The sequence below is a fragment of the Callorhinus ursinus genome, unplaced genomic scaffold (assembly GCF_003265705.2).
Source record: "Callorhinus ursinus isolate GAN/ISIS: 27379988/994484 unplaced genomic scaffold, GSC_fseal_2.0 scaffold57, whole genome shotgun sequence".
Taxonomy (NCBI): domain Eukaryota; kingdom Metazoa; phylum Chordata; class Mammalia; order Carnivora; family Otariidae; genus Callorhinus; species Callorhinus ursinus.
In genome coordinates, this window is record NW_027397119.1 from 6,484,263 (window position 1) to 6,498,714 (window position 14,452).

Here is a 14,452-nt window from a genome sequence, read left to right on the forward strand (position 1 = left end):
GTGTGCAGGACAGGGGCTAAGCCGCGCGGAGCGCCTCCTTGATGGCAGTGGTGAGAGGGAAGCGCACACCCCCGCTGCAGAAGGCACCCCGGAAGTCATCCAAGTCCAGAGCCCACACCATGATGCCGGCCAGCTGCTTGTTTCTCAGGTACTGCACCTGGCAGGGAAGACCCAGAGGGGGCAGAGCTGGGTTCCTGGGCTAGAGTGTGCACGGGGCGGACGTGCTGCCTGGGCCCCTGCCTAGGGAAGGGAACAGCGGGCACCCAAGACCTGAGCCACCCCGCCCCCACGACCCAGCACCGCCCTCAGTTCAGGGGACCTGAATCTGGCTGCTTGGAGCCGGGCTCCCTCTCCCTCTTCATCCTGGGGCGTGGCCTTGAGAACCTACCTTGTTTTTGACGCTCTCCTTGTCATCGTACCCCACCCACTGGTTGCCCTTGGTGGCATAGGGGACCTGCTGGCCAGTGAGTCTATGGACCGTGGTGAAGTGGAGGAAGTCACAGATCTGAGCAGAGAACAGGGCCGGGTGGCATGGCGAGCTGGGTGAGAGGGTGCAGGTCACCAGGGAGATGCCCCTCCCCACATCTCTTTCAGCCCCTTGCTTCATCCCGCTCAGGACACCTGCCCCTAGCCCCCAGCCCCCAGACTGCAGTCCTCATGCTGATGTATGTAAACCAGATGCAGACACCCTAGGGTTCTGGGGGTGCTGTAGCCTGAGGGCATGAAGGGGACTCTGGTTTGCTTCTGGCATCTTAAACAGGGATGTGGGAGATGATGGGTTGACGTAAGGACTGGCCCACGGCAATACAGAGTAGCAGAGGCAGGGTCCAAAAAGAACCCGCCTTTGGGCCATTGCTCTTTTCTGGGCTGGCAGGAAAACCTCAACTAGGGCCGGGGGGCGGGGGTGTCTGGGAGCTTGGTGGTGCAGACCCGGTGTGCCTGCAGGAGACTTAGTAGCAAGAGGCCTGACCTCCCCACTTCCTCCTCCTCAAGGTGTTAAGTTCACCGGAACATATGTTTTTATTCCCAAAGGCGGAAATGGGGGTTGGGAGGCTCACCTTCCTCAGGGCCTCTGGGTGTGTGGGGATCTTACGTTCTCCCTAGCTCATACCTCATAGTAGGCCAGGATCCCTTCCTCCTTGGTGAACCGGCCTGGTAATCCGGGCCCTGAGATCGGGGCTCCCACACCGGTCTTGGAGGAAGCCAGAGTGAAGCTCCTCCCAAAGGCAGGGATGCCCATCACCAGTTTATTGGCTGGGGCTCCCAGCCTCAACATACAGCTCACGGCATAGTCCTAGGAGGGGGGGCAGGGGGAGGGGAGGAGTTGTTAGCAGTGCTGGGGGCGCAGGATGGGCAAGACTGTACCCCCACTGCCGCCTTGACAGGTGGAGTTCCAGGCGTAGCCGGCATCTGGGACACGCTTCCTCCTGGGAGTCGATCATCGCAATCTAAAGTGCATTTTGTAGTTGCTTTCTCCAAAGACGGTCTTAGGTAAATGACTGTTGACAGCCAATCCGGTGATCAGCTCGGGTTACATGCAAGTGCAAGGCTGGTCTAGACCAGACTCCTGCCTCCTCCCTTCTGCAGGCATGGAGCACTCACAGACTTTGGGCTTCAGTTTTCTCATCTGTGGAGTGGGCCCCCTAAGCGCCCCCTTGCAGGATTCCCCAGGGGCACAGCGTTGGTGTGTGAGCACTGGCAGGTGGCAGGTCTCTGTGGCCCCCTGCCTGGCCGGCTACCCTCCTTCCAGGCACTCACGGCGTTGTTGAATCTGTCAGAACTCGCAACGTCCTGGCCTCAGAACAGGGGGCTGTGATATCCTGTGGTCTGACGCCAGGCTCCGTGAAAGTCATAGCTCATGAGGCTGATGAAGTCCAGGTGTCTGGGGAAGAGAGGTCAGAGGGCGAGACAGGAAATTAGAAAGGCTCTTGGCCTCACACCCATCACCCCAGCACAGTGGGAGCAGGGCAGGCAGGCAACCCTGAGGCAGGTCCCGTAGAGCCCTGTGATCCACTGTCTGAGCTGCCTGGCCACTTCCCCTCCGCCGCACCCGGGAGTGGGCTCAGAGCCCCACGAGTGCATTTAAGGCAAGAATGGAGTTCTTTTATTATGTCCCCGGCACACGATCTGGAGCTGGCCTCTGTCTTGCCTTCCACCCTCCCCTGCCTGCCACCTGCCACGTTCATCTTAGTGAAAGCAGATTAAAGAGTAACATCAACAGATAGCCTGGTGGGGAAAAAGCTGGACCAAAGGATGGCCTGAACCTATGATCCACTGGAGTGGGGAGGAAGGTTTCCACACACACACACACACACCCCAGGTGAGAGGGACCACATGTGGATTGCATGAATATGAGCTTCGGATATTTGGGGCAAATTGTTGAGAGCCACCTAGTTCCCACCTCCTAAACGATCAATTTAAACGGAGTCTATGCCTCCCCGAGATCATAAAGAAGATTCTGAAAAGTCATAGTGAAGAGCCTTTGTTCTTTACTCCTGTGTTTCCTAAGATCCAGGTCTTCAGATTCCACTAAGACATCAGCCCCTCGGGACTGTGAACTGCTCATCCTCACGTGCAGAAGGGGGCAGGGTGAGGAGGAGGGGTGGACAGGGGAGGGCTCGCCTGTGTGTGTGAAGGCACCTCGAGGCATCTAGCAAAGCAGAGTGTTACTGCTACTGAGCTGTGTCTCCAGTGACTAGTGCTCTGGTGGAGAAAACACCCCGCAGCGGCCGGCCGGTTTGGGTATCATCTCCTACCTCCTTTTCCACAAATGCATTCACAGAAACTCTCTCAACTGCTTAGCACAATACCCCGTGTAAAAACGGAAGGACAGGGTTTACGGTGCCCCTTTTGACAGATGGGGAGACTGAGGCATGGAGAGCAGAAGTGACTTGCTCAAGGCCACACATCAAGTTTTTGGAAGAACGGGGATAGAAATCCAGTCTTCTGACTCCACGTGGAGTGCTGGGGCCGGGCGGGGCTGGAGACTCACTGGGAGATCTGGGTGATGTCATAGCCGCTGTCGATGGTCACCTTCCCTGCGGACACTGCTGAGCTGAGAAGCAATTGCTGTCTTGTTCCCTCCTGGGCTTCCCTCGCAAACTCAGCCTTCATTTTCTGGTTGGGAGAGAGGCAGGTGAGTGATGGGGACCCCGGCTACGTGCGAGGGAGTCTTGTGAGAGAGGCTGAGGTCTCCGAGCATGTCACTGACCTTCCCCATCTGCTGGGACCCCAGCCTGACTGCGCTTCAGGGCGAATGCTAGAGCGGCCCCTTGGTGGTCCCACCTGGGGCTCACCCACCCTTCTCCTAAAACACTGCTTGGACCCATCCCATCCCCACACCCCACACACACCCATCAACGCTCAATTGCTCCCTGCCCGAGAGGGACTATGAAGACAGACAGTGGTCCTCGGTGGCCCACAGATTGTATTGGAAGAAATTTGTTTTTCAGTCTGTGTTTTGTTCCTGCCAGTACATGAGACTACAAAAATTAAAGTGGTCTTTAGATTTATATTTAGTGGTCTTTAAAATTAAAATGATATTGGTGCTGTGGACAATTTGTTTAGATAATCACTCTGCCCTGCGGCCCTGGAGATGCTTGGGCTGCCCTCATCAGATGTGGCCAAGTGTCCCCAAGGCAGTGCATGCTGGGGAGTGGCAGCATCGATTTGGGAGCAAACAGTGGATAATGATGCTCCCCCACTAGGTGGACTTTCCACTTAGTGACCTTCTGCCTCTGAGGACCCCATCGCACTTCCCACCGTGGTCACAAGATGTCTTCCTTGTTGTGTCAGATCTCAGGGCACAAGCCAGTTTGTCCTTCCCCAGTCCGGGTTCCCGGACCCTGTGGCCAGGCGGCCTCAGACCCCTCTCGGCCTGCCCTCAGGCGGCCGTCCCCTTGTGCCAGCGCCCCTCGCCCCCGCTCTCCCCGACCGGCCAGCACCTTGACCAGCCTGGTGAAGTAGCGCTTGTCTCTCCGGTCAGGGTAGAGCCAGGCCAAGTCGAGCCCGTCGAAGCCGTGGGTTCGCAGAAATGGTGGCACCGACTTGATGCAAGTCCTGAGACTCCAGGTCTTGGAGGCTATTTTGGAAAATCTAGGGCCCAAATCACCCCAGTGACGTGCTCAGCACTGACATGCTGGTGGCCTCGGGCATCTCCAGGGGTTTCTGAGGCCTGTGATGCAGGGGCCTGAACCCCCGAACTCCAGAGGGGCATGGCTGGGACGGGACCCACCCCCAGGCATCTCAGACAGAGCTCTGGAGCGGCCAGTCTGGGTTCCAGGCCCTGCTCTAACACCTACTAGCCAAGCTGCCTTGGAAAGGTCATAACCTGCATCTCAGTTTCCTTGTCAGTGAAGTGGGGATAATTGCCGTGTCTCACGGTGCTGTGGTGGGGATCCCCTGTGATTGTGGCTAGACGGGGGGCTGAAGCTGAGCCATCACTCAGTAAGTGGGAGCTGTTAGGGCCATGTCTTGCCCCCCTTTTCAGCCCTGCTCCAACCCTACCCACTCCAGGGAGTCCCTCCAGGCTCTCTACACTCCCCAACTTTCTGTTCCTTCCATCTCTCTCCTTCCAGCCCTAAGGGCAGTATCTCCCAGAAGTCCTGTGGTTTCAGGTCTGAGAGGCAGTAGATGGAACACCAGCCGGGGGTCAGAATATCCACGGACAACGTACTGTGTGACTCTTGGCAAGGCTCTCTCCTTCTCTGGGCTCTGGTTTTTTCGCTGTACACGGGGCGGGCCCCCAACAACCATTTAGTCCCCCGTGCCTAACCTGTCTGCAGCCCCTGTGGCCCTCTACAGTGGGTAAGGGAGACCTATGCCTTCTCTCCCCATTCCATCATCCTCTGAGGAGTGGGTCCTACCTTTGAGAACCAAAGTTCCATCCTCCAACAGAGAGGAGGGTCTTCAGGTTGGGGTTCCTGTGGGGCACAGGGAGGCAGGAGGGCCAGGGTGGAGTGAAGCTGTTGTAACATGGGCTGGCCCCATGTGTGGGAGGCTGTTGCAGGCTTCCAGCATCGGGTGGGAGGTCCTTCCAACCCTGAGATTCAGGGTTCTAGGAGGCATAGACTTTGCGGCAGTTACTCTGAGGTATGCTGCCCGTTTTTGTTTCCCCTGAGTGGGGAAGCCAGGAAATGGCAAAATAGGGTCATGAGTATTTTCCACGTTCCCTGGAGAGGCACCCCCAGTGGGGGAGAGGACTCCCCTTCCCCAGGGGAGCTCAGCTGGCCTTGTTCTACAGCCTGCCTCTGTCACCACCAGGCATGGCCTAGCACGTACCCTCATCATCTGCTCCCACCAAAGCCTAGGCCCTCCACTTCCCCAGCCAGGGTCCCTGGGGGCCGTCCCACAGCCTCCCGAGCAGCGGCGCCCTGCCCTGGGACCAGCCAGTCTAGCCCTCCATCTGCCTCCTGTCCTGGCAGCCTGGGGCCCAACCTGTTCTTGAGCATGTTCAGTGTGTTATAGAGGGTGACATCATTCCACTCCCAGGTGTCAATCTCATGGTTGCTTATGTTGGCGAAGCTGTAGATGATGTGGGTGCAGAGGAAGGGGTCGATGGCATCTGGGAAGCAGCTCCCAAAACTGTCCCGGTACCGGGACCAGCTGGTGTAGTAGCAGACCAGTTTGTAGGCAGAATCTGGAGAAGAAGTCTGGGGTGGTGCCTGAACCAGGACAGAGCCAGGGGCCCTCGGGCTGAGCCCTGAACTGAGCACCGATGGAGTACTGGGGGCCAGGGCCCAGATGTGAGCCAAGTTAGCATTCTCAACACAAGGGGCTGGCTCAGTTCCCTCTGCCTCTGATGACAATAAGGCCTATTCTGAAAAGGCTTTGAACAGATTAAATGCAGTAGATGAATATCCTGCAGACTAAGGACACGGCACTGTGTGCAGTGAGCGTGGGGGCTGGTGAATAAAGGTAAAATGGGACTCGGGGCAAGTAAAGAGGGCTTCCTGGAGGCAGTGGCTTAGGAGAGAGGGAAGGAGAGGAGGGATCCAGCCCAAAACAGCCAGTGTCAGAAGACCCTGGCCTTCAGAGTGGAGCCTTGCGGAACCTGCAGGGGGTCGTCGATCTGGGAGGTTCTGTTTTTTCTCTGCCTTCCTGCAGGAGTGTCCCTAACTTGTAACTCACCCAGAGGGGCAGTCCCCAGCCCCCCTCAACCCGTCCCCCAAGCTGGGGCACGATCAGAGTGGACCAGAAAGTCCTTCCTCTCCCCATTCCAAGCCCTCCTCCTGCAGAGTGAGCCTTTTCCGGTTACAGAGGAAGAACAGCGGGCGTCACCCGCCCATGCTGCCCCTGGGCCCAACTGCGGTGCCCACCAGACCACGAGTCCGGGCCTTCAGCGGACCAGAACCTTTGAAGGGTTTTTATTTTGTTTATTTTGTTTTTTTTTTTTTAAGATTTTATTTATTCATTTGAGAGAGAGAATGAGAGATAGAGAGCACGAGAGGGAAGAGGGTCAGAGGGAGAAGCAGACTCCCTGCCGAGCAGGGAGCCCTATGTGGGACTCAACCCCGGGACTCCAGGATCATGACCTGAGCCGAAGGCAGTCGCTTAAACTGACTGAGCCACCCAGGCGTCTGAAGGGTTTTTATTTTGAATAATTTCAAATACACAGAAAAATAGAGGATAGTATAATAAACATCCATACGCATATCGCCTTGGTTTGACATACGTTAATATTTCTGAGCCATGTGAATCACAGAAGAAACTGGAAAGTGCTCGCCTCTGCCAAGATCTCCTCCAAAGCACCCTCAGCACACCCCCCATCTCCCGTGACTTGAAAGAGGAGTTACTTACAGCTCTGGAGCAGCACCAGGACCACGAAGCCTGAAGGGAAATCCCGAGTCAGACCCCCTGCAAGGATATCCTGCCCTTCCTTCTGCTCCACGCCCCACCCAGGCAATCAAGGGGTTAACACCAGTTGTCCTGCCCCTGTTTCCCCTCCCTCGCACCCCCTCCCCCAGCAGGTAGGAGGCCAGCCCCTTGGTGCAGTGGCTCCCTGGGCCACCTGGGCCTCTCAGCCTGAAAGCCCACCACCAAGCCAGCCTTGACCGGCCCAGACACCTGTCCGAGGCACCCTCAGCTCCATCCTGGCTGCGGCAGATTGGGCCGGGCTGTGGCTGCGTCCTGTGCCCTCAGCTCTCCGTCTAGGCGCGTAGACAGGGCCTCTTCCCTGGGTTTCACGCTTCCTTTTTATACTGTCCCCTTCCACTTCCACAAGCCCCCAAGCATCCCATTTATGGGAACTGAGCTGTGTCAAGGAAGGATTTGCCAGCGGGGAAGGGGCAAGGGAGGAGCACTGTGGGCCACCAGAGGAAGACCGAGAAAGCTTGGAGAGTTTGGAAAACTCGGGCCAGGGCTCTGGGAGGCAACTGCCACGCACGGGGGTGCCGAGGCGGTGGCTCCCGGGTGAGTGACCCAGCCTCATTCTCAGCCACCTTCCTCATTGCCTTCTGCACCCCCCACGCCCTACCCCCACTTGTCTGCCTGCAGTTTCCGGGCTTTTCTGGCAGCCTCTCGGTTGGCATCAGCAAGCCCTAGGCCCAGGCCCTCGGCCAGGTGGAAACCGGGCACAGTTGAGTTCTGAAGCCTGCAGTGTCCCGAACGAGGCTGTTACTTACTTTCTCTCCAGGCCCGCAGCATCCTGCCTGACCTGCTCCCCCCTCAGACTTTCTCTCTCCAAGCCTGGTTCCCGCAGCCGGGCCCAAGAGTCAGGTGAGGGTCTGACAGCCTGGGAGCAGTTGCTGTGCTGATAATTTAAGGGAAATCTGAGGCAGAATGGAACCCCCCCCCACCCCGGCTGCTCTGAGGCCCGATGCTGGTTTGCTTCATTTTTGAAATTCCAGTTCCAGGGAGCGAGAGGGGTTCTGCTGCAAGCCTGGGGCTGCAGTGAGGGATCCAGGAGTCAATTCCCCGCAGCCCCAGATTTCCCCCAGGAGCAGACAGTCCCAGAAGATCGAGAACCTCCATAATCTCTTTCAGTGATGCTTCTGACACTCAGACCTCACGATGTCGCCCCTTCCCCAAGGCCTTGAATGATTCCTTATCACTGTCAGGGTAAGACCACAGCTTCTTAAGGAGCCTGTGCGGCTTTGCCCTCTGCTCGGGGATACTTTCTTTGGCCAAAGATCCGAGACGTCTCCATTCTTTGCAGGCTGCACATTGATGAATAGGCGAAAAAAAAATTTAATGAATAAGCGGCGAGTGAACTGTTCCAAACTCTAAGAGCCAGAGTGGGTCAGAGGGCTTCTTAACGAAGTCCTTTTATTTTTTATTTATTATTTATTTATTATTACCTAACCGTAACATTAGGTAATAATCTGACATTAGCCACTGCAGTTTCACAGCCCTCCCTTGGTGAGAGAAGTCTCTCCCCTTCCCCCCCTTCTCTCCTTTCCTCTCCCTATAAAACTGGAACGACCTCTCTTTACTGGTCGAGGAGTGGATAAAAAGTGCTTGGTCCAGAGTCACTCTGTACGTACTAAAGGGTCCCTGCTTCTCCCTTTTAAGGCAAGTGCCTCCTTTTGGACCCTACAGGGTAGACAGCAATGCCAGTCAGTGATAACTTTTCCTCGTTCATTGTGTGCTGAGAAGTGGACATCCTCTAATCTTTAAAAGAAGTATTACAATATAAAGTGCAATAAAAACATTTTCATTACAGGGTGAAGTATGTTAAGAACACACTTCCAATTTTCACTCTTCCTTTGTTAAAAATGATCTCATAGGCTCAGATTGGCACAAACCTTGTTGTCCCATGTCCCTCTCCAAACCCGTTTATTAATTCTACATGTTCTACAGGAAAGTGGCATTGTCACAACAAATGGCCAAGATACCCCTGGGCCTGCCTCAGCAGCAACGGCTGAGGGTCCCATGGCTCAGCCCCTCCCAGGCTCATCTCATATCCTCCTCTTCCCTACACTCCACCCATACATGCCTTCTTTCATATCCTTACGTTTGCTCTACCCTTGCCCACCACAGGGTCTTTGCATATGCCATCGACGTGCCTATCAATAACTGAGGGGCCTGAAGTTTTATGCTGTTTGCAAACGAATGAGACAGCCACAGTTTCATGGATTCTGACAGAAGACACGAGAGTCCTAGGTCAGAGACAAAGGACTTATTATTCATGGCACAGCAAGAAGCGTGAATTTCACGTTTGTGTCATTTTCTGTGATGAGAAAGCAGCCATTTTGAATTGCTGTCTGGACATTTTCTAGTATGACAACCCTGCTCACACTCAGAGTCTGGACATTTAGGTAAGGACCCGAGCTTAGGATTCCTGCCACAAGTTCTTGCTTGGCTTGTCCCAATATACCTTTTAAAATAACCACTTAGAGTTGAGCCTGTGAAAGTTATCTCTGCCCCAACCACCTTATAAGTAATAGGTGCTTGTTCTCTATCTCCTGCCCACTCGTGACCTGGGACAAAGGATGGCCCTTCTCCCTCCTGATGGCCGTTTACCCTCGTTTCTGGGATTTGTAAGTAAAAAAATCTTGTGACTTAACTTCCCTTGTGTGACTGTATTGAAACCATGCCTTCAGTCAAAATGACCCCAGGGTTTTCACTTCCCCCAAATGGGAGCTCTGATGCTGAAGGCGCCCACCGGCCGACCCCATGTGGATGACTTGTGCCTCTTCATTCAGCAGGTCATAATCTGCATTTTCTTCATTTAACACACCAGCTGTGGGGCCCCATCACACTTCCCTTGGCCCCACGTTCCGGGGGGGTGACGTTGGAGCGGCCCAGATGAATGCTGTGCATGCAACGTCTTGCACCACAACAGAGGAGCTCTGAGTTTAAGAGACCCGAATCTTTTACAATGTGCATAAGCCTGCCTCTCCTTGGACCTGCGGGGAGACATTATCTTTATTACATTGGACAGTCAACGAAACTGCTTTTTGCTCCACGGGAAGACACTGTTTCTATCTTCCAAGGCTGTTTGTTATACAAACATCATCAAAAAGGTAGGCTGGAACAAAGACAGCCCGTTCCTCTGCTCCTAGGATGGGCAGAAATGCAAGAGACCCATGGGGAGTTGTCTCCCACTATGGCCCCTCTGTGCCCACTTCATTCCTATTCATCCTTCAGATTGCAGCTCAGCAAGCACCTTCAGAAAAGGCAGATCCCTCGGCAAGAGAAACCCCCTTAGTGGGGTTGTCAGGGTACTTTGTGCCCCTTTTCCTAGTACCCAGTGGGGTTATAATTTTACATCTTGTGCGTGGATGTATTATTAACGTCTGCCTCCCTCACTAGACTATAAGCTCAGTAAAGGCAAGGACTGGGCCAATTCTTTTGAAGTTAATTTTTATAATTTTTTTAGAGTTTAAGTACAATTAACATACAGTGTTATATTAGTTTCAGATGTACAATATATGATTCAACAGCTCTATACATTAGTGCTCATCACGGTAAGCGTCCTCTTAATCCCTTCACCTGTTTCACCCATTCCGCGGCCCACCTCCCCTCTGGTGACCTCCAGTTTGCTCTCTGTATTTAAGAGTCTGTTTTTTATTCGTCTGTTTGTTTGTTTTGTTTCTTAAATTCCACATATTAGTGAAATCATATGGTATTTGTCTTTCTCTGACTTATTTCACTTTGCATTATGCCCTCTAGATTCATCCACACCATTGCAAATGGCAAGATTTTCTTTTTTATGGCTGAGTAATATTCCAGTGTGTGTGTGTGTGTGTGTGTGTGTGTGTGTGTGTGTGTAACATGTATATATACATGGAGAATCCACATCTTTATCCACCTATCTATGGCTATTTATCCATTTATCTGTGGATGGATACTTGGGTTGCTTCCATATCTTGGCTATTGTAAATAATGCTGCAATAAACATAGGGGTACATGTATCTTTTTGAATTAATATTTTCATTTTCCTTGAGTAAATACCCAGTAGTGGAATTACTACATCATAGGGTAGTTCTATTTTTAACTTTTTGAGGAACTTCCATACTGTTTCCCACAGTGCCTGCACCAGTTTGCATTCCCACCAACAGTGCAAGAGGGCTCTCCTTTCTCTGCGTGCTCACCAACACTTGTTGTTTCTTGTGTTGTTGATTTTAGCCATTCTGACAGGTGTGAGATGATATCTCATGGTGGTTTTGATTTGCATTTCCCTGATGAGGAATGATAATGAACATCTTTTCGTGTGTCTATTGGCCATCACTATGTTTTCTTTGGAGAAATGTCTGTTTATGACTTCTGCCCATTTTTAGTTGGATTACTTGTTTTTTGGTGTTGAGTTGTATCAGTTCTTTATATATGTTGAATATTCACCAGGATTGGGTCAATCTCATTTATTTTATTGTATCCATCCCCAGTGATTGACATAGAGTAGATGCTTAGTAAAGTACTCACTGAATGACTGGATAAATGAATGAATGAGTGATCTCAAGATGGTCCATGACTCCAAACTCTTCTATTTTGAACCTGATGTTTGTGAAATTGCATCTCATTCAATAGTTCTGGCCACTCTGAATAAGCCCCTATACTACACTGGTCACCATGTACTCATTCAACCAATGCTTACTGAGCCCTCACAGGTGCCTTGCACTGTAGGAGAGGGCAGAGACAGAAAGCTGAGTGAAAACAGAGTCAGTCCCTATCCTCTTGAAGTATATGGTCTGTCAGAGAAGATGGACATTAAACAAAGAATCACATAAATAAGTAATTTATTACAATTGTGAGGAGTTTACCAAAACAATTCTGAGGGTTGGGAGACTTTATAAGTGGTGTGGGTGGTCAGGGAAAGCTTTCATAGGAAGTGATGTGTAAACTGAGGTGGGAATGAAGGGAAGGTGCTGGTCTGGTTAAAGAGCACGTAAGGCAGAAGGAACAGAAAAAGCCTGGGCTAGAAAGAGGCTGCCATGTTCCGGGAACTGAAAGACCTCAAGAGTAGTTGAGGCAGGGAAGGTAATGAGGGAGGCACGGATGAGGCTGGATCAGGAGCAGGAGGGTGCACAGAACTACCTCTCCCAGGACAAATTCCTGGACCCCCGGGGCTGGCCTTTTGGGCATAAATGTTTGGAGGATCCCTTCCTTTTGCATGGGGTGTCAAAGCAAACAGATGTGGTGGTAACTTCCCACGAAATGTTTGAAGGGGAAGTCCTCTTTTTATAGGTGAGTCTTTTCCTCCAGATGTGAACTTCTGCCAGGCAGGAGTTCAAATTCATTTCCAAATCCTCAGCCCCGGCTCAGTGTTGTAGTTGGCACATAGTGCATGCTCTCAAAGTCTCAGAGACAGAAACATTTAAACAAGAAAACAATGACTTGGGAAAAGGGAAAATGAGCCAGACTTTAGGAAGAAAGATTGGCTTGTCAAATACAAAATACAAGTATTTAAAGGGAAAAAAAAAAGATGACCAAGGCCACCCTATTCATGGTGGAAATCAGCCGCTTTCTTACACGTTCATCATATTTATGACATATCTTCACTTGTTAGCCTAGTCACAATCAGGGATAAAATTGTTTTTGTCAGAGAGTCCATACTTATGACAACTAAGTCAAGGCTTATTATTCTGGAGCCCTGAACCAGTCAGGAAACCTGTTGTTTTTGGATTTTCTCCTGATGCACAGTGTCCGCTGCCCCTGCTACCCGACCCATCCCCTGTGGTACTCAGTCATGAATGGAGCAGGGTCAGGTTTTGCTCCTACGGGGTTTCTTTCCTTGTGGGCAAGTTCTTGCTGTTGAGAAAACTTTAAGTTGATTAACCACTTTCTGACTTAGTGTCATTAAATGAATATTTTGTTTTATTTGATGAAAATTTATTTCCACAAGTATACTAAGAGGCATGGATTAATACATAGACACTTTTTTTTTTTAAAGATTTTATTTATTTGACAGAGAGAGAGCATAAGCAGGGGGAGCAGCAGAGGGAGAGGGAGAAGCAGACTGCCTGGTGAGCAGGGAGCCCGATGCAGGGCTCGATCCCAGGACCCCAAGATTATGACCTGAGCTGAAGGCAGACACTTAACCGACTGAGCCACCCAGGCGCCCCGACACTTTGTTTTTGAATGGCTAACAAAACCAGAGCCCTGTGATACTGATGCTTTATCGTGAACTTCTGTCTGGAAGCTTTGTAAAGCTCCTCAGGTTGTAAATTACTTTTACGTCTCAGAAGAATTTTTACCATCTTTTTTTAAAGTTTTCATTTATTTGTTTGTTTATTCATGTATTTGAGAGAGAGAGAGAGCACAAGAGTACATGTTGGGGGAAGGGAGAGGGACAAGCAGACTCAGTGCTGAGCGCAGAAGCTGACATGGGGCTCCATCCCACGACCCGGAGATCATGACCTGAGCCGAAATCAAGAGCCAGATGCTCAACCGACTGAGCATCACCCGGGGCCCCATTACCATATTTATTAGCATGATTTTCTCTAAGATTCCCATATTTGTTAATAGTTCTGGCCTGCCGGGAAGTGAAATTTTTTACTACCAGTAATGCTGGAATTTCTTAAGTCAAAAGGGTTGTCCCAGAGAAGTTTCTTCATCATAGATGTCATTCCCACATGTGCATTGTAGTCTTTGTTCTTTAATAATGGGTTTGTCATACCTAATTAAGTAGAATTTTCGGCATAGCCAATATCCAATTATATTCTGGCAAGAAAAAGGACAGATTCTTATTGAACCTATATAAACAACCTACATGATCATAAGTATCAGTTCCCTCTAAAGGCAGATAAACTATAGCAATTCAGTTACAGTCTTTCCCCCTCAAACGTATAAAATAGGAAATTTGGTCACAAAAACTAAAGGAACTCAGTAAAGTCACTTTCCATATTTAACCTTTATTATTGGTTTGTGGATGAGGCCAATCAATACACTTCATTAATCTATAAAACTATATTTTTCACTGTCCTGATCACGTATTAGCTTATGATCTATATTTAAGATCTCTCGTGGAATTCTTTTTCTTTTGTAATTTGAAAGTTCAGTTGGGACAAAATGACTTTGAGAGTGCTTTAATGGGCTGTAAGTGTAAAAATAAACTGGATTTGAAGATATAAAATTTTTTTTTAAAGATTTTATTTATTTATTTGACAGAGAGAGACACAGTGAGAGAGGGAACACAAGTAGGAGGAGTGGGAGAGGGAGAAGCGAAGCAGGCTTCCCGCGGAGCAGGGAGCCCGATGTGGGGCTCGATCCCAAGACCCTGGGATCATGACCTGAGCCGAAGGCAGACGCTTAACGACTGAGCCACCCAGGCGCCCCTGAAGATATAAAATTTTTAACATGTAAAATATTTCATTAATTTTTTTAGATCAATTACATGTTGAAATGTTACTGTTGTGGATATACTGGGTTAAATAAAATATAGTATTATTTTTTAAAAGTGCTTCATTCTAGTTTGTGTAGGTATAATCTGTTGAGGGTAAGAAATCAATGGAACAGGAAGGTTTTTTCCTTATGTCAGTTAATGTAAATATTCATCATAAATGAAATCAGT

General features: G+C 50.6%; 1 protein-coding gene across 1 annotated transcript; it reads right to left on the reverse strand.

Moving 5' to 3' along the window:
- CHI3L1 (chitinase 3 like 1) lies at nucleotides 1-7,179 on the reverse strand. Its single transcript, XM_025855272.2, is given in 10 exon segments — nucleotides 1-157; nucleotides 389-505; nucleotides 1,112-1,294; nucleotides 1,759-1,882; nucleotides 2,993-3,117; nucleotides 3,945-4,095; nucleotides 4,866-4,922; nucleotides 5,437-5,638; nucleotides 6,799-6,828; nucleotides 7,066-7,179. Coding segments are annotated over 10 exon segments (1,155 nt in total). The 5' UTR covers nucleotides 7,091-7,179; the 3' UTR covers nucleotides 1-16.
- Between the last annotated feature and the right edge of the window lie 7,273 nt (nucleotides 7,180-14,452).